Raw genomic sequence first — 25,754 nt, 5'->3', positions numbered from 1 at the left:
TTTTCAAAGTTAGGTTTAAATTTAATGTGAGAAGTTGCAAAGTGAAGTTGAGTGGAAAGTTAGATATGCATGTTGCACATGTGGTTAATATACAGCAGGAACAAAGATTGTCCTAATATGCTTCCTTGTGGTATACCTCGATAATTGAGCACTGGTTGCTAAGTATGTTATTTATTTTAACTTGTTGCTAGCGTACATTTAGGTAGCTTTTAAAAAACTTTTACATTACAGATAAGATAGAAAATTAGCGTGTACGAACACAGTGACAGTTATACAAATAAATATATATTATATATATCTAGGTGATGATTTCTTCAAACCAAATGAGTAAGATAACTAATAATTAGATTTTTGCTCACAATTGTTATGTGTGTATCGCCTTCGTTCAACGTCAATATAATACGATGTTACTTGTGTACGGAAAGATTTTAAATAACCAAAACTTTGAAAATCCATATAGATAAACATTAAGTATGTAAGTCAATTGAATAAATAAATAAAATTAAAATTTGAATTTCAAGTTGGTCAAGACGCCTGTCCCGGTAAGACAAGAGTTCCTGGGTTCATTTCCTAGTTGTACCGTTATCTTTTATTTTTCAGTGTTTTGTTCTGTTTCATGTTTCGTTTAGATTTATTAGTATTATCTTTTTCTTCAAGGACACATTATAAATTATTTGTTTTTTAAGACCATTTCTCATCGTAAACAAAAACTCAAATGTAGATTCAGTAATTTTTTAGAGGGTATTCGTCAGAATATCAATTTCCAATCAAAGTATACAATTCAATTGTACAGTATTTTTACAAAATTTAATTGGCACACTGTTAAAGTAGAGTGTGGCATGACAACGATATGTCTCCTACTTAGGTGGATACAGGAGTTAATTATTTGATGCTGAATAGATAGAAGTGGCGGCTCTTCTTCACACATCTATAAAAATCAAAATGGGATGAAAAATATTTTCAAAAAATAATTGGGTGTTGTTAAAGTCAAAATGGATTTTTTTATTTAAAATCATGGCGTTTTTTGGCAAAATATGGAGCAGAAAACGAAAAGTTTGTACGAATTATTTCTAACATTCTTTACAAAATATTATTATAAATTTTTCGTCTGAAGTTGTCAGTTTAAATATATATTATTAACTAAATGCAAAGAAGTGAGAATTTAATATTAACATTCGGGTTAAGGATGATTGGGACCTATGCCAAAAATAATAATATTGTTATTTCGACTACTGGCATTATACCTAGCTCTCTCATTAAAAATTTAGGCGTATTAGATTTATCAAAAAATTTATAAATAAAAATGCAAAAATAACAATTTTAAATACATGTAGTAATATTTTTTGTAGAGGGATCAGTAGGATTTATAGGCCCTGTTAGGAGTTCTACCGAGGCGAATCCTCTGATATGAAAATATCTGAAGTCGGTGAATTATTTTCCCATTTTTGATCTTTGGTGAGTTGACGTGTTGTTCTTGTATTTTTTGTATTTATTTTGCTTATATAATGCACTTGCATAATGTGGATTGACTAGATGATCATTTGTGGAAAAGTGTGTGGAAGGATTTAGTTTTTCCCATGGGGAAGATTCAACCCGGACATAAAACCGGAAAAAATAGAATATTTGTCTAATTTACGTAGCGTTGTATTCGTGAAAAATCACTTAAAAGGTGCTGTACAATATAAATAATAAATACAGTTCACTTACACCTAGGATTCATAATGCCCAACTGATAGGTCCAACTGTATTCCTTAAGCGGTTGTATGTACGATATAGAGCTTTGTGTCACTAATAAATATGATTGTGGCATTACCGAAACCAAGCTTAACACAAAACACCAGTTTTCCTGTGATCCAAAGCCCCCGCATTATAGGTTTATACATAAATTGAGATCAACCATTTTTTTTTAATATTATTAGTGTAGAAAATAAATAACATTGTATTCACCACTATTGAAACAAAATAATCAACATTATTAAGTATTTATCGTATTGATTGTGATAGTAATTAAAAACAATTAATTATTTTGCTTGTGAAAACAATTCTTTTTTTTAATATTTATTGAATCATTAGCAATGACTGAGCAACATGAAAATTAGTGTTAATATTTTTGAATGCTTTATTACTCCATAAACAAGCAGAAAATAATATTACAAAATGAGTTGGCCTAAATTTCTAGACATAAAAATCTGTGGAAAATCGATGACAATTACAATTTTGTTGCTTAATAATTCAAAAAGCCTGTTTTCATCTTTTGAGTTACGATCCATAAACGTCGCCCATAACCAACAATAAATGTTTTACTATTCTAATTAGATTTGCGCTTCTGTTTGTATGTCCGGTAACTGTTTAATTCGGCCGTTTCATTCGCGATCCTGTTTTAAAAAACAACATCATCAATATGGAAGGAAATTAAAACAGTGGCCGTGATGAATATTAATTCCGCCAGAGTGGAGCGACAAGAGAATCAACATGCAAAAATTGGAATCCTGCCACTTAATAACCCCGACCCGCCGAGGGAGGCGGCGGATGTCTGAACAAGGCTCAATATCTCCTGTAGTGTAGGCCGTAGGGCGGAAGAGTCTCCTACCAGCCCCCGCTCCCGCCCTAAGCCCAGCCGCCCTCGAGGGCCAGCAGGCTTGCGTTTGTTAATTACAACAAATATTACCCACTCGCTCCACTGCGCGATGGATGATGCAAGGGCAGGGTATGCATGTGCATTTCATGTGGATGATTACACTTCAGTGGCCTTCTCCCGAGATTCAAGATGCAACACTGCATATTGTAAATGGTTTTTGAAAGAACGCTATAAGCACGCTGACGTTGCGTTGGTGGAAAATGTTAAGCCATTGACAATAGCTTATAATACATGTACATAGATCCATGCAGACCAAATCTAATATCTTTGATGCAGACAGTACTCTCAAGGCACAGAGTTTTTAAATTGATTTGTGACCCACGGTACTTTATAAAGATCTTAATAAAGAGTGAAGTTTTTTAAACTTAGAGGAAAGTCGATCTTTTAGTACGAACAATTATAAAAAACAATAATTTAGCCCATAAATTCAGGCTTTGGATCTATATGTAAATGATCATGAAAATCCTATCAAAATCCTTTGCATAATTTTAAAAAAACTAAGCGCACAAACAGACAGACGCGGATAGCGACTTTATTTTAGTATAATAGAGAAGTACATTATTCTATTTTTACTTCATGTGTGAAAACAGTAAAATAATTAGTACTTTAAGACTGGAGTTAAATATGGGCAATTCGGGAGGCGGGTGTGGGTACCGCCGTCCCGGGAACCATTCATTGGATAACCGGTACCTCTACCATTGGTCACCCCAAAGGTTCGCTACATTTGGCGCTTAGCAAGGGCGTCTAGATTTTGTCGGCGGATGCTTCTGCCCACCTAGTGTATGGCGGGCCGGATTTGGAGAGACTGGTTGGTGAAGATTTTTTTTCCAGCAAGTCTCTCTAGACCCATCGCCTTGCACCGCAGTGGACGTAATACATTCAAACTACCGTCATTCCTGGTAACACTGACCCCCAGATTCTCACCTCCATACATCTATAGACACCAGACACCCCAAAATTCCTACATTTCAGACTCACTCCTCATACATTTTTCCTTCCCAGATCTTCTTCTCCTTCTTTTCTTTAAAAAACTATCCAAACAGCATCCCCAAAAATAAGGCCCTGAGATAAATAATTTTCTTCAGAACCTCCTGTGTCGAGCTGTAAGCAAAAAAAGTCAGTAACGTAATTCTATTCATATTTGTAGTACCCTGTAAAGGACTAGGATTTAACTAGACTGTTAAATCTCGGCAATACAACAAAAAAATTCAGACACTCACTATATTACATAGGTTATGTTTTCAGAAGAGCATTAAGCCCAGAAAAAAATTGTAATCATTGTAATTGGTCATTACTTAAATCGTCAGTATAATATTGAGGTTTTAATCAGTTCCAAAATGATTTGTTAATTATGATTCGTTGAGCAGCCATTTGTGGTCAGCAAGTAGAGCGGGATTGATTAGCAAAGAATGTCAACCCCTAACCTAACCTAACCTACGTACGTATTGCGCTTGATGTTTTTTCTAAGTATAGTATCCAAATGATTTAATATGACATGTTTTTTCTTCCTAATCCATATTTAAATAGCGAACCAAATTACTTATCATTGATAAAAGCGTTAGGGACAGATAAAAAACCTGTTAAAATTTATTTATAATCACAATTTTTAAAAGAGTCTGCCACAATGACCAGTAATAAATCTGCATTTAATACTACCTCAAGTAACCTGAAAATAATTTTGGTTTTGCTCTCACAAATAATAGATAATTCAGTATAAAAATCTCTAAATAGTATAAAATAAAGTCGCTATCCGCGTCTGTCTGTTTGTGGGCTTAGTTCTTCTCAACTACGCGACTGATTTTGATAGGGTTTTTATGATAATTTACATATAGACCTTAATCCTGAATTTATGGTCTGAATGATTGCTTTTTTATAATTGTTGTCACTATCACTTATCCTATCTATCCAATAGCCTACAAGCCGTGAGGGTTGAAAATACAATGTCTAACTTCGCAACACTTTCTTCAGGGGTACCTCAGAATAATCAAAAAGTACACCTCTATGAAACCAAAGTCATCGACAGCAATTTGAGAAAAAAAATTAAACATCTTGAATCTTTTATTAGTTATTTTTATACAAAACAACAAAAAAGTGAGGTGGCAGTAAAGTTTTACACTCATTTGTCTAGTAAAATATGTGTGAAAACTGACGTTTTCCACTGCCGTTTTCCACTGCCGTATGAAAACGTCATTTTTTCACCCTTCTTAAGGTACCTACTTACCTAAGGAGATGAAGAATTACAGTGTGAGAACTCTTAATACTTATTTAGATTAATTTGGTGTGTTATTTGTGAGCATCATTATAATTCTTTAATGACTTGTTTAATTTGAAAGTTAACGGGAATTCAATTGCAACCTCTATATAAATAAAGTACATACCTATACGTAGTAGCTCTATCAGTAGGTACCTACTTAGCATGTTTGATTGGTGGCCTTTAGTTAATTTGACAACGATTGAAGTTTTTGGCCATGAATATTTTATCGAAAATGAACTATTGTGTTTGAAACTAATTCAATCGTCTATTTTTGAAAACCCTCGTCTCTACCACACAAAGTTGTGATATTTTTAATAAAATCCATTTTCCCATAGTTCCTCAAAATTTTTACATTTCACTGTTGAATTTGACGGAATTTGAATAGAACTTTCACAGAACTTAAGTATTAACTTTGATATTTGATGAATCAAGTTCTGTGAAACAACTGATCTTCCATGAATCAATTAATAAACTCTTTGTTTTTCTCCATACAGTTTCATTTACTTTTTTTAATGCTTTAGATGTTTTTTTTTCATTTTGTTTTTACATTTAATTTTAAAAATCCGATATAATTTTGATTTGAATAGCTAATTAAGAATTCATTGTATTTACTTATCATCTACTAACATGCATTGCGGTAATCGGATGAAACAGAACAGCAACAAAACAGAAGATGATAAAATAATAGGCTAAATTAGATTACGTTATGTTAGGTTTGTTAAAGTGTCTTATATGTTTGATGTTTTTCTTCCATTTTCTTCGATGTTCTATTTTGAGGGGAAGCGTGCATTGCTTACCCCATACAAACCATGAAGCATAAAAAATCGCAAAAATTGGGAACAAGTTACGTTTTTCAAATAAGCGATTCAATTCAAATGCCGAATCGCGCCATTTCATGACGCTCTCCCGATCTGACAACAATATACCGATGCTAACAAATATCCAATTGAAAATTTAATAAAATTGGCTCACAGAGATATACTCGGTATCCTTTATAATTGCATTCGCTTTGCTGCATCGGTGGAATTTATATACTGTACCTACTCCTTTACCCGTTATGTAGGTAGGCAGTGGTGTTGTGTTGGATCGGCACCAATATTCTATGTTATTGACTTCCTTTGACGTGTTTTTCATTGGCTCACTCCAATATACAGTTGTGTTAATACGGTTTGATTGGATCGTAATGCCGGGGGGTAGAAAAATTAAACATCATGCTCTTGTGTTTCATTTGCGCTCAATCATCCGAATAATTTAATCAGATGAATTTATCGAACATTTCAAATCGTTGATTTTGAATAAATATTAACATAATAACAATCAATTTCCGCATGCGTAGAAATTTCAAATTATTGTTTGACGATTCAATGGTATTACTTGTATTAATAATGCCACACGAGTTATTGTGCTTTAATCAGAAATCAGTTGACGTGATACCATTGAATTTTTGACGGTACACAACAATGCAGTAGTTGCTAGTTTCCCCGCAGAGGTAAGTAGAGAGGACAGACCGCCAAACTATAAAGTATTGGTACCCACTCCTTGCCTCATTCACATTTACATATCGTCTCAAACCAACTCTTCTGTTATTCTGAATTTTCCATGTCTTTCTCGGGCATTCCCCACTTCATCCACCATTCAGCACCTTTAAAGTGGGTGCTGTACAAATTATCATCACATTCAATCTTCGTTCATTCGCTCTACATGCCCAAACCACACGAGTGTCCCTATCTTAATCTTACTTACGCCACCATTTAGAATTGAGAAGTTTATTTAAATAGCTTTAGCCATCTTTTGGGACCAGATCAGAATAGCGAGGTACCTTACCAAACTTCCTCTTTCAAATCTCTTTACCCTTCCCACTACCTTCAGCCTCACAATATACCCCAATTGGGGATGTCATAGTGTCACTGGCTCCACACTTTTGGGATTAGTTGGGACTCTTGAGAGTGATGGATCATACTAATATCCTCCATGGCTACTGCTGTACCTATATTATTCGCATTACAAATATGACAAAGATATTTTTTGTATATTTTAAATAACTTGAATGGATGGTTAAAATTTTTACAGACGGAAGTACCTACTATAACACGCATCATAATTAGGTAACATCTGAAATTCTGGGCTGAAACCTGATATTAATCAATACAGCATTAATTACACAGAGAATCGGATACGTTTAATTAAAATCTAAATTCATTTTAGACGGGCATGTTTTGCATGATATTTAATACTTGCGATAAATTCGAGTGCTTCTTTGCTGATTTTGCAACAAACATAAAAAAAATATATATCATTAAATAATAGTTTCCTATATAAAGTAGTTTTAAGGGTGATTAATAAATTCATACGAGAAAGTGAAGGTGGGTAATCTAACCTTCATAAAAAATGTTATCAAATTGAACATAGAAACTTTGCCATAAGTTGTTAATATTTTGTCTAGTCTATAGTTAGAAATAATATAGAGCACTGAAGAAATACATTATATAATTGTACAGCATCTTTATGTTGAATTTTCAGAAAAACGGCGCTTTACAAATCATCCAAATATTGTCATTAATGTTATTGCAGTGCTTGACTTTTAATTTTTTTTGAAGGCGTAATTAACTAAATGCTTCCTAGAATGCCATGAAAAGTTCAATTAAACACCCTGTTGGTAAATTTATATGAAACGTCTTTTTTTTTTTAATTTACGTCTCAAACTTTATAAATTTATTATAAAATTCCCCCGTCTAATTGCTCAATGACAGTTCGGCGTAATTGAAAATTAGACATAAAATCTCATTAGCTTTGGAAGCCTCTCCCTGAAAGATAGCGACGTGGTTAAAAGTTATTCAAAAGCCATTAACGTGTCCTATCGGATTTACCTTTCACTTTTGGAGGGAGTGACATGTAACCACAGACATAGGAATTAATAGACGAGAAGATAATGGCGAGGGGTAAAATCAACTGTTGAAGAACGAAGGGAGTAAGGCTGACTGTGATTCGTCAATAAATCAATCTGACAGTAAATAGGCATCTCGCATTATAATATCACCATTTACTTCTTAAAAGTAAAATCTGCTTTAGAATGAATAGACATTTTTACATGGGAGCGCAAATTACTCGCTACGTTATGAACAAATTTGCGAAGTCCAAATTCGGCAAAAAAATTCGGTTGCATTTTCAGAGTCGAATATTTCGTTTAAGTATTTAGTTAAGACACTTTTATAAATGTTCATAATTTACTTCCCAGCAACCAACCAGCTTTGTGTTTCGCGTCCAGACGTTTCTCGATGTGATAGTATAATATGTTTCTAAAACTGATCTATATTATACGATGTGAATATGCTTAAAATAAAGTAAAATAATGCTTATATATGGAATGTAATACGACAATTGGGTTTATTCTCTTTTTCAAATCTATTTTTACAAGTTTTCATAGTACAAGTCAACATTTTGCCGTGTTATTTCGTAAAATGAACCGATGATGCCTCGACCATAGTTCGCACAAGAATGATGACGTCACGTTTTCAAATTTCACTTGAGGCCATATGCGAGCCCAGCCGGCGCAATGGAACCGGTATGGGGAGTGGGGATAATACGCTTTTAATCACTTAGGGCAGGTCTACTAATATTCATATGTCTATGCATGTAACCTAGTTGGCCCAGATGCCCACTCTCTACTCCACTTCTGAAATTACTCAACTTGTAAAAGATGCACACTCGTAAGCTTTTAGCTCTGTTGCCAAGAAAAAAAAGTCATTTTTTATTAACTGGCTTATTTAAGGAATTCTTTAAGGATACATCTAGTATTAAGACTTATTAATATTAATATAATATTAACACTATAATTACTATCTAGTAAGAGATGTTTGATCGAAACTGATTCGGAAGTAAACTGATGTTGCCAATTTTCAAAAGACATTTTTTTTCAGACAGGCCAGTGAAATTATTCAATATCTCTTCAAGAAAAATCGGTAATTTAAGACATTCGATGAATTTGACCCGAAAAAAAAAAATTGACTTATTTCAGACAAATTATATCGATTACGTAACTGCAGAGTTATGACCTTGAAATTTTAAATAGGTATCTATTGAAGTAAACACGTGAAAAAAAATATCACCAAGCAAATAAGATGATTCTTTTAGTTTTTTTCTACAAAGTTCCTAAAAAAACACGCTCTTTGATCATCTACCATCTTCGTTTCGGTACAATAAGCGGAAAAGCGTTTATTGGTCGGGCCAAAAGAGGCATGCGTGGAGGTGCGGCCACACTACTAATTGCAATATATTGCTTTGCAAATTTACTTTCCATTCCGGGCACACACTTTGACAAAAGATTCTGCTACCTATACAACCATACCAGGCTTTCGTAAACTACGGTACGGGAGCGAACATTATATTTTATTTGTATCAACCGATTTCCACCAATCGCGTCTGGAGGAATGGAAAAAAACGAGATTTGAATCTGTATACTAGGTGCACGGCGGCCACAATCTTCAGTGTAGTCCCACACTGAGAAAACTTACTGATATGAAATACTGTCAATTTATCTAAATCTGGTCAAATGTTTTGTGAGGACGGTGGAATGCATGTTCATTCAAATATCGATATTGATACTGACATACTTTTTTTTATTGTAGCATGCCGTCATGATATCGATTATAAAAAGAATATGTGTTCTTGATATATTGTGAATGACATATATTTTATCAGGAAGTTTGCTTTTTCAACAGGATCATTTTTGTCCGTGTAGCCAGTGAAGTTAAATACTCGTACGTTCATCGGTTTGGCAGCAAGAACAAAACTTTATTCGACGTAAAAGATATTAGATTTTTTCTGACTAGGCGATATTATAAAAACCGATAAAATTAAATCGGTTTCCGCGGATGTGAGGAATAATCATTTTTACAGGTGTGGTAAAATTTCACCCGTTTTGGAAGAATGTCAGAACATCCGGTGTGGTAAATGTGCAATCGGAGCAAATTAAAATGCCTCAAAATTTGCAAGGAAATGTTCCCGATGAAGGTTATGCGTATTGAGAAGTATAAGTAATATATTTATTTATTTATTTATTAATTTCAACGCCCTGGTGGGCTTTTACATAACAAGTTTTTTACATAACAAGCTTTTACATAACATAACATACAGAAACATTTTTAAATGGAAAAAGATAGACTATAAAAATAAAAATAAAAGTAAACATAATATGAAAGGTAGGTAGGTGAATAGAAAGGTAAAGGTAGAGTTAATTCATTGTAATAAAAGAGAAATAAACTAGTAGGTATGTTAACAATTACAAAATTACATGTGAATGGCTAAATGTGATACATGACAAAATTTATTTATTTATTTATTTGTTTGTTCTCGCCATGACGGCTTTTACATGAGTAATACATGCTTTTAATACTAATTATAACATGGCATTTATGTATCGCAGTTTAGTGTCATTCACTTCAAGTGCGCTTAACTATAACAAAATTAAAAACGGTAATTTAGTATTAATGGTCATGTTCTTAAAATTATTTCTGCATTGTGCTCTCGATACAGATCTAATATTATGACACTAAATATACAGTTTATGCATACAAGTGATGAAAAAACTTAGAATAACAATAACAGCAGGGTAGGATAAAACAAGAATATTAAAACTAAAAACATAATATAAAACATGAGGCAGTTTGTTTGAGTTTGAGAAGATTCTCATTTCTGAGCAGAAATTTTAAAAGGTACAAGGAGGCAACCGAAACCAAACAATTATTGGAAGTTTTAGAATATGGCTTACTATAAAATATCGATAAGAAGTTAAGATTTATGAATGGTAAGGTTTTTAAAATAATTTTCTTTTTTAAGCCTGTAAGTAAGTAAAGTCCTCGACTACAAATTCGGAGGGCGCGGGCTTAAACCCCGACGTGCACAAGTAAATTATTTTATTTCAAATTTAATGATTAATGAATAATATCATAAAATACTTGCGGTGCGTTCCAGAGTGGTAAATACTCTCATTATCACCCTGCCAAGATTTCAAAATTGAAATGTTGGTTGAAACCTTTACCGTGGTTGGTGACCAGGTCCGTATATCCATCTACTTCCTCATTTTCCCCTTCTAAATCACCTTCCTCTCCCCGCTACCCTCTATTTGATAATACAATAGCGTATTATCCAAGGTTGATATTTTCAGTTGCAAACTTACCCAATTCAAGAGGTCCTTAAAAGAATATTTCTCTGATGGTTTGTGAATAATGTTTATGTCTCTATTGTTTAGATCTCTATTTTGATTTGATTAATACCTACAACCTCCCTCCATGGCTATAAATGTATTGTTTTATAAATTTTTCGTAATATGTAATCTTTTGTTTTGTATAATTTTTTTAATTCATATTCCTTTCTCACAAATTTAAATAACTTATTCCATATTGTGCTGTCTCAGTTAAAGTCACAAGGAGGAAATCCATAATTGGTTTTATTTTACTATATAATACTTATGTACAAACTGATTAAATGTAAACTGTTGATTTCCCGAAAATGAATAAATAAATAATGTGGGCCTCACTGGATATACCCGCGTCGTGGAGCTTTTTATTCTTAATATATACCCCAATCATTGGGGATACTGTAGTCTCTACACCCATCTACCGTAGTATCTTCTGTAGTCTCTTAACCCATCTACATTAGTATCTAATGTAGTCTCTACCTCCGGTTAGCAGGGTGTAGATGGGACTCTAGAGCGGTATTCATATAAAACATACCTTATCTATAAATAAAATAAAATAATTTTTTGTGTGAAAGTGGTTAAAATGCGAAAAAAGAAAAAGATACAATGTAAGTGTATTTTGGAAGTTCCTAGCGAGCTCATGCATTTTTTAGTAAAAGTAATATTTTATTTACAAAAGCTTGCAGACTCCTGCCTCAGAGCTCGGGGACCTGGCAAAGAAAAGAGGGTGTAAAGGATCCGTGGGGAAGATTGTGGTTTAAGTTCCCTCAGTGGGGGAGAAGATATAAAAGTGTAATATAGTCCAATTACGGCAACTGAAACTAATTGTGCGGAACCCGACAGCCATGGAACAACTTTTTAACCATGGTAGTAAATATCTCACCAAGTAATTTATCTTTCGGGATGTCTATTTGGGTAAGGACTTAGGACATCCAACGTTTCCTTGTTTTGCTCAAGGATAATAAAACAAGAAATGTTGCATGACTAGTATAATTTTTTTTACTTTTTGAATGGAAATTCTGCCGTTTTTAAACTAAAGAAAAGCGAAACTGTTTCGGGCAGTAATAATCTTGAGTGATATTGCTACAAAATTGTCAGCACATAATTGATAAGCTTCTGAAAAAAAATGCGAGGTCTAACAGACTTATTATATTTTTTGCCCAATTTTCATTGTGCCTCACAAATTTCCGGGACTCCGGGCAATTAGGACTCGAAAACTGAAAGATCTATTGTACCATTTACGTATTTATCTATTATACCTACCTGAGGCTCGAGATCGGCGGGTGATTTGTAGTGGGTGAAAAAACCGAACCGCGTCCATTTTAGTCTTAAACTGATTTATTGCGTTACGTCGCAAAAGAGAAAACATGATATTTATTTTTCATCACCAAACTTAGCGAACCGCTTGGGGTGACTTATGGCAGAGGTTGGTTATCCAATAAAAGGTTTCCGGGGCGGCAATACCCAAGTGTATAGTAAAAAATACATAATCCGCTCATCTCACTAGAGGTGAGTATCTAACAACTGCTTTTAATACTTCTTAGCAGAAGCACAAAGTCAAACAAATAATTTGGCCTTCGTAATGCCTTCGTATCGCAATGATCCAGCTCTCGGCCTTGAATCGGAAGGTTCGAATCCCGCTGCAGCACGCACAGCACGCAGGAACGGCTGCGCGGCCTTTTTCATACAAATTTTAGGCCGAAACACTTGACAAAACTAAATAATTATTTTTTTCAATCAAAAGATTTGCCAAGTATCTAGTACGAATAGGTGCTCTTTTATTTATTTATTATTTAAACTATTAAATATGTCAAGCCGTTATAAAATTAATTTTTTGCAACCTTGAAATTTAGTTGAGTTAATTGTAATTATTAAAAAATAATTTTGCCCTTCCTACAGTGTTAATAAAATAATTTTCAATTTTTTTTTTTTTATTTATTTACGACATATATGTTTCCTGTCGAAAATAGGACGTCTGTATTTTCATTTCCATCAGAATTCCCTTTTTAAATTAATAAAATAATATTTTTTTATTCAAATAGGACAAAATAACTAACTAAGTAGCCTCTAAAGTCATGAAAATCTGTTTAGTGCCCTATGTATAAAAATTTAAAACTCAAATAACTAACGTATGGCATATCCGTATTAGATATTTGCTACACCTTTTTGATTAAAATAATAATTATTCAGTATGGTTAAGTATATTGGCCTCAAATAAAAAAAATTAACCCGGCGCGTGCGAGGTTGGGTACGTCATACCCTAAAAGTTATTAATCGCAGATTATTTAATGTTTTGTTGCCATGCCGACGTCACAGTAGCTGGAGGTAAGAGAGTGCGGGCGATGTGATGAGTTTAGCATCACGCTGGCTTCAGTGGGAGAAACGCGTGCGCTAAGGTGGCTGGGGTACGTCACACCCGGTGTCGTAGTCGGTGTTAAATTTTTGATATTATTGTTAATGTTATAGTTATTTAAGTGTTCTTTGATTTATTTTTAGTTTAAGTTATGTTTTTAAATTAGAAGATACTATAGTTATATTAATTAACCAAAGACGTTGAAAAATTGTTACTATCAAAACTTTTACTTTTTCCAATAAAATATAGAAACTTTTTTATTTCAATTAAAAAAAACGCTTATCAATGTTAAACATAATATTTTTTTAATCTTGTTATATAGATTCTTTATTTAATATCTCAAGTTAAAAAAAAATACACAGTTATGGTAACACAAATTCGGCAATTATGGTACGAGTATCAAAGTTTCGGTTATCTCTTTTCCGCCTCATAGCTGGTGTAACAATTTCTCACCTCATTCAGAATGTATAAGGGCACGCATTCCTCTTAATAGATTTTTACTCAAAATAAGTAAATGGATGTTTGTTATCTGGGTGTTGGTATGTATTAAAATAAAGTTATTTACTTACACTAGATGATATAATACACAGTGCGCAAGATTAAAGTAAGTAAGGAATGCACTTGATGCTATAGAAACAAGTAACATATTAAGAATGTGTCATATGGCTCAAAATTCATTATATAAGTCCCATGACCATGGTCATAGTTTAGCCTGTCGGTTCATCAAAATCCGTTGCATAGTTTAGAAGAACTAAGCGCACAAACAGACAGACGTGTTAAGCGTCTTTATTTTATACTTTTTAGAGATTGTGATTAGTTGTTAAATTATTGAGTTATTTTCATTGAGATTTATATTGACATTTGTTGCAAACACTTCGTTAAGAACTAATTTTTTTTAGGGACACACTTTGCATGGGGCGGCCATTTTGAATATTATATTTCTGCATCCCTGATTGGCCCAAATAAATACTGCCGTTTTTCTTCTCTAACCTGAAGGCAATTGCCGCTGCTGTTTCGGAACAAAATACAATAATTCAAAAATGTACGGGATACTGTCATTTTTTCTCCAAAACCTTTGCAGCTGTCAATGTTATTTTTGATTCTCTATCCATTGCCATATCTAACTTATTTTAGACCAATGGTGGAGATTGCCGTCTTTACACTTTATAAATAAGACACTTATCGCCTCGGATTTATTAATTATTGTACATTTCACCGAATACAACACAAATGTTATAATACAAGTAAATGCCCAACTAGTGGCAGGAAAGTAAAAAATAGTTTAACTCAAGCATCGTACACCCGAATCGGCACATACTCGAAGGATCAAGCAATAATTTACTAGATATCTGTTTGCTAACACATGTGCCGATATTTAAATTCGGTACAGTCATATCAGTTCACGTGATGGGGTTGTTTTCGTTGAATATAAATGAATCCTCGTCGACAAAAGGAAAAGATTATTGCCAAGCGATACAAAAAAATACGTGTTGTATAATACGTTTGCTTATTGAGTAACTTATTATTTAGTTTATTTATTGCTTTGTTTTTCGTACATTCCTAATTGTTTTTCATTGCATAGTAAATTTGTACCCATAGAGATGATAAAATAATGCATTTTGAGATAAAGACATTCCAGTTTTTAATGAACGGCATGCCTTCACCACAATAATTATCAATAATTATTGTTTTTATTAATAAAAATTATTATTATCCAATTATTCCAAAGTGTGGGCGAAGATACTGCGATCCCACACATCCCATAAAGCATATCAAGTTCAGTCAAACGGAAGAGTATTTTTGTAGCTTGGAAACCCTCCTCACTTTGTTCAAGAGTTTTCATCAAGAACTTTTCTCAGCCACAAAAAAATCCCCCACATCATACCCCTTCAATTTTTGCTTACCAGGAAGATTACTTCTTGATTAGAAATTTTTTTTTTTTTTGGTAAACTAATGTTTAAGACAAGATTTTTTATGCATAGCACAAAGGGTAACAATTATTTTATAAGCAATAATTATTAGCCTGAAACACTCATCCACATTGAAAAATCTCCTGATAAAAGATACATGACGCCAACGGGACCCGTTGATTAGAACTCATCAGACCATTTTTCCTCTTTCCATTATCTGGATTTCTGAATCGTGGTTCTCCTTACGCCAAGCTCCCAAGAAATGGTATTTATCTACATAGTGAGTGACTTGTTTTAGGTGAATTTCCACACTCACACTTGTGCCGCTTATGACTAATGTTGGTAAGCATTTGGTTGGTTTTAGTATTCATTTTAAAGATTTATGATAAGCATTACCCAATCGAGAGGCTTTTGGAGTCATATATTTTTGTTAGCTGAAATAATAATATGCTTTTTAACTGTGAATTTTGTTTAGTATTTCACCGCCATGTATAAATATAGGTACATAAAGCAAAAAACGTTGACATTTTGATTTGACGGTTCCAATAACTTTCTTCAGTGTGCCACGATGCTGGAATCTAGACTCTGGCGGGTTTTCTTCATAAGAACATTTTTGGAGTAGCTATTTATCCTTTTCCAAACCTTATGGTATGATAGGTATTAATTCTTAACACATTTTCAGAATTGTATTGAAACGTTATAATGCATTTTGAATTTTTCTTTGGTATTTTTTGAGAATTTTCATGGAGACTTTTTGCACCATTTACTCAAAAATTTGTTCTTATTTTAAATTTTTTCAAACATCTATAAAAATACATCACTGTTTTTTTCACAGCACACATCCACCAACAGCAATAACATTATTATATAAGTAGTTGAAAGAAAAAAGGATCAGCTTATTGTCTGTAACAGTTCACCAGGGTCTTATTACACACCGACTGGCTGAGGAAGCGAGGATGGGGACGAGAGGATGAACGGCTTCCTGGGGTGTTGCCGTGCGGGAACAATGAAAACAATAGGTCTCATATGGATACGCTGTACGAGTAACGAGTATAGGCGGGCCGGGTTGGTAATCGTCCCTGCGTGATGCATTGTCAGCATCCCCGAGGGGTTAATCATTATACTCCTTTTCAAGAAGAATTTCCACAGCTAGACATGTGCGTTGAGATGTGGAGTTTGTTTTGATTAAGTGTAGTAACGTCGTTAAGTCTACACTTTACTTGACACTTCTAACGATTTTTTTTAAATAATAAAGGATTTTCATTTTACCCACTTATTGTAAATCGAGGACACACAACACTGTTTATACTGACATTGCCTTAAAATTGCTGATAATTTTGGCAAATAAACTTTGTAGGTTTTTATTTGTATCGGTCATATGGAAATTGCTCAGAAAACTATCTTAACGGTAATACTTAAAAAACATAGAATGACTGACACTGAACAACAAATATTCAACATGTTTTCCAAATATACATTAATCCAAATTTCAACAACCACAAGCTAATATCAATGTTAACCTTACCAGTAAGACGAGCGTACATACAAAACTTAAAAAACTCCGTCGATTTGCACACGCTTTGGACAAAGACACTGTAAATACTAGGCACTAAAAACATTCAACATTCAACAATTTTACACTCAATACACAAAATTAGAGAAAAAAAACATTCCGCAAAGGAATTTAAGATAGGATTTAAAAACAAATAAGGCCACATTACAAAAAAATAATTATATTAGATTTACATAGTACAGATACTATGCACAACCGTACGGATAATTACATAATTTTTTTTAATGATGCTTTTTTATTTTTTTTTCATTAGGTACTTTATTTTATTTCTTAATATTTTTTTTACGTTTTTTTAATTTAATTTAATTTCAATACTGTCCGTTTTATTGACGTACTAATTTTTTATCTTATACAATTGCAAAACCGGTGGCCTCAACACGGATAACCCAATAAGTTAAGCATTAATGGTTTATTGCCAATGTATAAAAATAAGTTTTATATGATTATTTTACCAGTACAAAAATAATTATAACAATTATATTGATATAGTTGTGTTTACAATATATGGTCATACAAAGCTGTCGCATGATAACATTTCTGCAGGTTCTGTTTGTACTGAAATATTCGAATTTTTTTTATTTTTTTTATTGGAAATTTTTTTGATACATGCAGGTACATATATAATTATACAAAATATAAGGCAGTAACAAAAAATCCCACAAAGGCGAAGCCTGTACGTGGGCATTATAAGGTATGTAAATTTCAACATTACATTGTCTATCGTATTGTTCTCGTTGATTCATTTTCATATTACGCCCTTTATAACTTCTTCAAATGAATAATTTCACATTCCAGAGAATCAATTTTAGCGGTTTTACTTCTCAAAGCTAACATTTTGATGTTTTTTAGTTTCAATTTGTGAAGATAAAAAATCAACTGATTTTATAATAGGTTCTAATTGATCTGGAAAGTTCTTCAATCTTGCGTCTAGCTTACAAAAATGTTTTTTTCCATCTCTTTAAGTCTGTCATCGAGGGTTTTTGAGAGCTGATTAAGGCGATGCCATACGTAGTAATGCAAAATCATGTGTTTTTGGTTTGAAAATTTGGTCGCCTAGAAATGTTTCAGATACTTTAATTAAATACTGCGAGTAGAATACATCTTGGCCTTTGAAATAATCGAGTATTTTTTAGATAAGTCTTCTTATAAGCCCATAAAAAAATAATGTATAAGGCCTATGAAAACTGCTTTAAAGGTCAAAATCTCCTACTTACGAACCCATTTTCGGTTACTATTTTACTGTATAATGTGGAAAATTAAATTATATATTTATGTCTACATCCACAAAATAAAATAAAATGCACTTTTTGGCCATGTTTTTTTCTTGCGAAAAATCAAAACAGGCGGATGATGTTAAGCGGGAATTTAAACCTTATCGCCATATATGTACGTAAGGGTTGTTATTGATAGCGGCTCAATTTAAAATATTACACGATGTAGTGCATCGCCTTAAGGATTTCATTTAAATTTATAGGATTATCGTCAGTACTTTTTTGTTTGCCCTCGTATTACTTTTCATTTTGTTGTTTAAATTAGAATATTACTTGTTTATTGAGAAATAATATTGGTCAACGTAATTGGTTTAATTTCAAACACTTAGCTAATAACAGTACGGGTGGAGATTTAATAACCAATGAGAGATCTTCGCAGTGACCACACTATTTTCTCACTTCAATATTATTATTTTGCACAGAATGGTAACAACGATTTATTGCACTTTTATTTGGTAATTGATGTTTATCAGCGCTTGTAGATCAGATAAATAATTCCACGTTGTAGTTTGAGAAAAACTGTATGGATTGGGTAGAGTTTTAGATTAGGATACTTATTTTTATTGATAGTCACAGTAATTACAGAGACCCATGCTTATCAACTGTTAAAAGTTAGTAGGTGTTATTGTTGTTATCGAGTTAAAACCGATATCATTATTTCAGCTAACAAAAATGCATAACTCCAAAATCTTCTCAATCGAGATATACTTATCATTAATCTTAAAATGAATTCTAAAACCAACCAAATGCTTATCAGCATTAGAATCATCAGCGGCACAAGCGTGAGAGTAGAAATTCCCCTTAAACAAGTCACTCACGATGTAGATAAATACCATTTCTTGGGTGCTTGGCGAAAAGAGAACCGCAATTCAGAAATCCAGATAATGGTAAGAGAAAAAATGGTCTGACGAGCTCTAATCCAGAAGTTATTTTCATGATAAGAGCTCGTACCAGGACGTTTAACTTATATAGGAAGTGGCGAATAATACGACTCAGCATTGTAACAATTTCATGGTAGCAGCTGAAGAGGCATACGAGGGGGACGGAACATGTTAAGAGTGTAAAAAAATTAAACATGTGATATGTCCACATTCACAACACATTCTACCTAGATTAATAATTGTTTTAAAACCCATATTTACTGACAAAAATTGAAAGGGTATGATGTGGAGGTTTTTTTTGTGGCTGAGAAAAGTTCTTGATGAAAACTCTTGAAGAAAGTGGGCAGGTTTCCAAGATACGAAGGTATTTTACTACGTTTGACTGAAGTTCAGTAAAGGATTCGCAAGATAGTCGAAAAAGTTGCTTGAAAAAAATGGACAGCGCAGAGAAGATGACACCCTTTGCACAAAATTCCTTTTTTGTTCTGAATACTTATTTATGTTTTAAATATATTTAAGATAATATTATGTAATCCCCAATATGAATACAGGTAATTACATTCCCGGAAAGCATTATTTGAAAACATTTAATATGGTCACTAGCAAATCAGTAACAAGATACCATAGTAATGTAAATTAATTACAGCAATCACAGATACAGGTGATCCATGCCTATAATGTAGCCTAAAATCTGCATGCATTACAGCTGGGATAGCATCTCATTGTTTTAATTCAGGGCGTGTAATGATTGTATTGATTCAGCAAAATTGCATTCGCCTGCTCAGGATTCTGCTGCACTGATATATATTTTTAATTTAATTCAATTCGAAAAGAGTGTAAATCACTGAGATCTAATTCATTTTAGCTGCATTGACAGAACTTGCTAATGAAAATCAAAGAACGCGTCATAATTATTACTATTTTTACACCTCCCCATGCTTGAAGGCCCGTATTAAGCGTTCAAAAATATATAAATATAGTAAGTATAAATATGTAAGTAATCAGAGGTAGATATGTAAATAAAAATGTTAGAGGGAGCGCGCCAATATTAAAAAAACTATAATAATAAAGCAAAAAAGGTGAAAATATTTAATAATACACGACTTGTTTGAAATAGAGCAAAAAAACTCTTGACAGATACTTTAGTTGAAATTAAAGATACACTGTGAATTTCAAGCCAATAACATATTTAAAAAAATAAAACGGAACAAAACGTGTTTTTAATTATTTTTTGAGTTTACTTTGCGGTTATTTTCTAGTGAGGGAATTTCAAATAATCAACGTTGCGGCATAACAAAGGTACAGATGTTATCTTCAAAAATAACTTGTTTTTTGGAACTTAAAAACTAAGAGTTAAAGAGAAATGTTATAAATTGGTAGAGATTGGGTATGCGGGGGTTTAAGATGAGAAACCTACGTAGGTACTACTTGTAGATTTTAGATTTATGAAATTGCATAGTGGTGTGTAAAACAGACACATTTTTGTCTATCTTTTAACCTTATGAACGTTTATTATGAGCTTAAATAAATATTGGTTCAGGTTTATAATTATTATTATTTTTGTAATAAAACTAGGATGGATGGTTAAGTAGCTAGCTGCGCTTTCATTAATTATTAGAGGTGGTGTAAAGTTTTCTTCCCGTTCCTGTTATTGATTTTCAAATAAGCGACTGAGCATAGTGTTTATGGGATAAACGTACTTATAAATAGTTGTAATAAGAGAACAATTACTATAAACGACTAGCGGCTCCGAACGCCACCTGTGTGAACTTCAGGATCGAACTTAGAAGTGATTATTATAATTTAATTTCTAAATTCAACAAAGTTAATATCAAAAACACTAAAACAGAACTCTCATTTATTTCCCAGAAAACTTTGTACATGAATTGTGTGGTGGATAGGAAGCTTAACTGGTAGATGGTTTGGGTTGAATGTTCGCTGCGTGTAACCGAAATATTATTACCTTGACAACCTTGGTTATGCTCAGCGAAAAGGTCTGTAATATAAATCAATAAAAAGGCTACATCGTAACAACTTTTTTGAAAAAAAATATTTCGATTTACGTGTGATAATTAAAAATGAGACCAAGAAGATGAGTTTTACAAAATAAAATTATAACAAAAAAAAATTGAAGCGTAACACGCCCGTTAAATTTATTTCCAATGGCAGATTAAAATGTCTACCCGAATTGTAGGTACCTACACTTTGAAAGTTTATGTCATTTGGTTGTGCTCATGGTATTTTCTAAATTAAAATGAAGAACTGAAAATATCAGATGTATAGTATTTAAAAAATACGTTTGGTTTATAAAAATATTTTCTCGAATCCAACCCTGTAATTACAAAGAAATTTCCTCGCTTTCTTCGAAGCGATAAAAAGTTATTGCTCTTCCGGCAGTTATCAAGGTTTGTAGCAACTTTAATTAATGGAAAATTTATAATTAACTACTTTAGTAAATGAGATTTTCCCATTTCAAAATGCGCAAAACGCAGTCTCGGACTTAAAGTCCAAGTCTCACAGATCCGGTTACGATAGAAATATAACTTTGTTTGAAATCAATAATAGCCATTTTTGAGCAGTCGATAATCCTTATCCATTAAGGGTAGAACCAATATGATAAGTCTAGTTTGAACCAGCTTTTCCATAGTTTAAGTAGCTTGCCTTGCTTTACAATATTATTTTCTTTTTTTGGAAGTGAAAAGAGAGTTATTTTATGATAACGAACTCTTAATTCTTACAAATTTATTTCTCTCATTACTTGTACTAAGATATAAACACCCCAAAAATGTTTGGAAATTGAAAGGGAATAATTACTTTTGTAACTTTACCAATTTTGTAATTGGTATCTTCGTGTGTTTATCAATTTTAGATATAATTTTAATACCACAATTAATGAATTATTAAATAAATGAGTTAAAGGAAGCTTGGATTTCTTTGTTGTTGTTTTGTTTTAAGCAAATAATTCTTGAAGGGTTTTATTGAAATTATGGATTGATAAACTTAAAAATATCAATGCAAATCGATTATTGATGAATGCAAATTTTTCAAAATGTCTGTCTGTACAAGTCAAAAACAACAACGATTTCAACAACAAAACAGCGATTTCAAATTTATAAACTGTTATTTCTTCTATTGGTAATTAAGTAACAAATGCCTATTTTTAAATCAAATATATTTTTATTTATTTTGATACCTCGTTAAGACATTGTCCCTGAGATGTTTGTGAAAAATGTTTTTTTTAACTTTATCTTTACTCTATACCCTGCATGATATAAATATGATGAATTTTAAATAATTATTGTTGGTATTCTATTGGAAAATTGGAGAAGATGATCTAAATAAGATGTAGCGAAATAGTTTTTTCCTTGAGATATTGTTCATACTAATATAATTCAATAATAAGACGAAGAAAATTTGTATGCACAGTGATTTAATTAAAAGAGTTTTTCAATAAAACGTTATTAAAAAAAAGATATTTAGTCAACCCGATGAGAAAAAAACCCAGAGAATTTATTTAATAAAGTTTTCTAATAGAAATGCAGTTCACTTGGAATCTGGGAAAATAACCGTGATTTTTTGTAGTTTATATTAACAAATTAAGCTCTCTTTTCTAGGAAGAGTTGCGTTTGTACCAATACTGATTTAATGCTGAATTTAATTAGTTAAAAGTTGCTTTGTCTGAGAGAGAGGATTTCAAATCTCTGTGTAATATCCGACAAATATCAGAAGGTAGTGGACGAGTTTGCACAATCAGGAAGAATGTTCGGGAGAGATGTGAAGGCTGATTAGGACGTTAAAAAAGTTGAATGCAAGACAAACAAATCAATAGGGAATTGAATTTACCAGTTTAAAAAAAAAATTGGTGGAATTGCAAGGCTTTCAGTTCACGATGAGCAAAGGACGTTGTAAACGTAGATCAATTTATACGATCAAGATTAGATCCCTTTTTTATATATGCTCTATACAGGAGACCCCGAGGGTAACTGACCCTGGAAATATTTTCCCTTAGGGCCTATGCCATCTTTGGGGATACTGTGTGAAGGGTGTTTTTAAGAAAAGGGTAGGAAGTTCTTGAAGAAAAAAGGTAAGAGAGGTTTGTAGGAATATGGGGATCAGTGTTTCCACGAGTGACGAACGTATTAATGCCGTGCATGGCGACCGATGTGTCGCAGGTTGAGAGGGTCAGGCTGATGGAACTATGCCGTGCTCTTTTTTTTCTTTTTAAAAGAAAGTCAAAGATTCCCAGGTTACAAATAACCTGACAATATTTGAAAATCTCCTATTACCACCACAGTAAGCTGAAAATGTTGCTTGTGTTGTGATGGAGGACTTAGCCAGCCGAGGAATTGAACACACTACGCCTAGGTGGGACCCAAACGCGATGTCAACTCGGCCACCGATCGGTCAGACTCTTTTTTCAGACTGGAGAGGTCAAAGGAAATACCTGTAGATAATCTATGATGGTTTCAAAAAATACAGGTGTTGTATGGAAATGAAGTCCAATACCTTCGTGACAAACGGACAAACTCAAATCCCAGTCAAAAGTTTAAGAGTTGAAAAATATGTGCTTCTAAATTTTAGTCATTATTTTGTTACTTATCGTGGTGTGATATGTGGTGGGATATGTGGTTAGTTGCTTTATAACTAATAAAAAAAAGTTTTGTCCATTAAAAATTTTTGTGGAGGAAGAATTGTGATATTGCACGTGTTAACCAGGTCAAAAGCTAGCTGCATTACTAAAATCATGGTTGAGTTCCATTAACACTAGTTCAATAACTAGATAAATTTCAGTTAGAATGAGTTGAGACATCTTATACAGTTTAATATCATAATAAGTTGTTCTGTCTGGTTAAGAGAGGCCAAGCTTCTCCGATAACCAAAACGTTGATTTACCTACAATGCTTTGAGGTTGTGTCACTCACCATGGTCTGCGGTTGCATGTGCACCGTCAGCGGTGAAGTCACCACCAGCGTCGTGCGCAGGCGCTGCTCACCGAACTGGTTTCGCGCAACGCACACCCATGCGCCGCCATCCTCGGCCGTGGCACGCCGTACGTACAGCACGTCATGCGAGACCGTCACATGTAAACTTGCGATCACGGGGTAGAGTTGCACCCCGGATTCGCGGTACCACCTGAAAACAAAGAATTATTTTTAAAATAAGAATATAGCTCGTCTCATTTTGGGAGGCGGGCATGGGTACCGCCGCCCCGGAAACCATATATATCAAATGAACAACGTGTATCCCATACCTTACAAATTAAAGCTTATTAAATTTAAATCATTAAGCAGAAACACTACTCCCCACAACATTAAACCTCAAAACATATCCCAATTGGGGATACCACAGACTCCAGACGGTTGGGAGCAATCGTTACACTAAAAAACTTGTATTTTTTATTTATTTAATACATATAATAAGATATGTACGTTGATGTACATTTCCTAATTTTTTTAAATTTGCCAAATATGCTATAGTTTGAACTCTATATCTCGTGGTTAAGGGAGGTGCACTTACATTACAATTAGGTTATAATAATAAAACTAGTATTTAATGACGTAAAACACAATGGATATAGTTGAAATATTACAATAAAATCGAAGAAAACCAATTTATATTTTTATCATACAAATGTAAAATATGGTATTCACACAAAAAAAGCTAAAACTCGACTCATTTTGTTCTTCACCGTCGTTGTTCAAGAGTTTTAAAATTACAATGGTGTTTCATTGACTGTCGGTGATAATAAAAAAAACTCAATGATTTTCATTCTTACAAGAAAGCAGATTTTGCATTGAATTTTGTTGTCAGATCGAGGAAATCAGAAAGCAACTTGCTTTAACGTAGTGAAAAATTAAATTGTTTGTTCTCTTTAAGGCGATGCACCTCGTCGTGTAACATTAATAAATAAATAACAACAATCTTATTGTTAGACAATATTCAAATTCGTATAAAATTCAAAACGCTATTTTCATCACCTGTTTTAAATATAGGTGCCAAGTGATTAAGTTTCCATGGACAAATAAGTGATCCCATTTGGAAGGAAAGATTATAATATTACGTCGAAGAGGAGTTATGAATGGCGGTAGAATTTTGTCAGAACCTGTTCTCCTTTAAAAATTTTATTTGATGATTTTAAAAGGAATTTTAATTTCATCATCAATAGTGATGTGACATGATGAGATGTTAGTTTATGTGATGCAACATGTGACATGTTGCATATATGGGAACTTAAAATCGAAGAATCTTTAATTTGATACTAAAGTCGCTAACGTAGTTAAAACGCAAAACAAATTAAATAAAAATAAAAACTTCAATTTCATTAACGCATGTCAAAATAATGTTTACATAAAGACTTTGTTCGCAACCTTGGAAAAAGAGTTTTTGAACAATGTTTGTAATAAAACAATGAAATGCTGTACGTTTAAAAATGCAACATGTGTGTCTGTTTAGCTTAGTTTTTCTAAACTGCGCAAAGGATTTCGATAAAATTTTCACTATTATTTAGAAAATTTCTTCCAAAAGGCTTACATATATAATACATGTATATTATATCTATAGAAAGTAGAAAAAAGTCGAGCAAGGCCGGGTACACGTTAGCTAATATTTTCAAATGAAACAATTTCTTGTTAATCCTAACTTATTCAATGGATACCTTTAACAAATTTTATTGTTTTA

The 25,754-nt window shown here is 32.9% G+C and overlaps 1 protein-coding gene across 1 annotated transcript in view; it reads right to left on the bottom strand.

Moving 5' to 3' along the window:
- LOC149425014 (cell adhesion molecule Dscam2-like) overlaps positions 1–25,754 on the bottom strand; it is a 410,035-nt gene that overhangs the window by 35,866 nt on the left and 348,415 nt on the right. The window contains exon 7 of the mRNA XM_089647439.1: positions 23,999–24,209. Coding sequence (XP_089503565.1) covers positions 23,999–24,209 — 211 coding nt within the window. The remainder of the gene's footprint in view (positions 1–23,998; positions 24,210–25,754) is intronic.

This window comes from Hesperophylax consimilis, chromosome 3 (assembly GCF_061612785.1).
Source record: "Hesperophylax consimilis isolate HC1 chromosome 3, BYU_Hcon_1.0, whole genome shotgun sequence".
NCBI lineage: Eukaryota > Metazoa > Arthropoda > Insecta > Trichoptera > Limnephilidae > Hesperophylax > Hesperophylax consimilis.
Note: the sequence above shows the minus strand (reverse complement) of the source record. Positions and strands in the feature narration are given on the sequence as shown.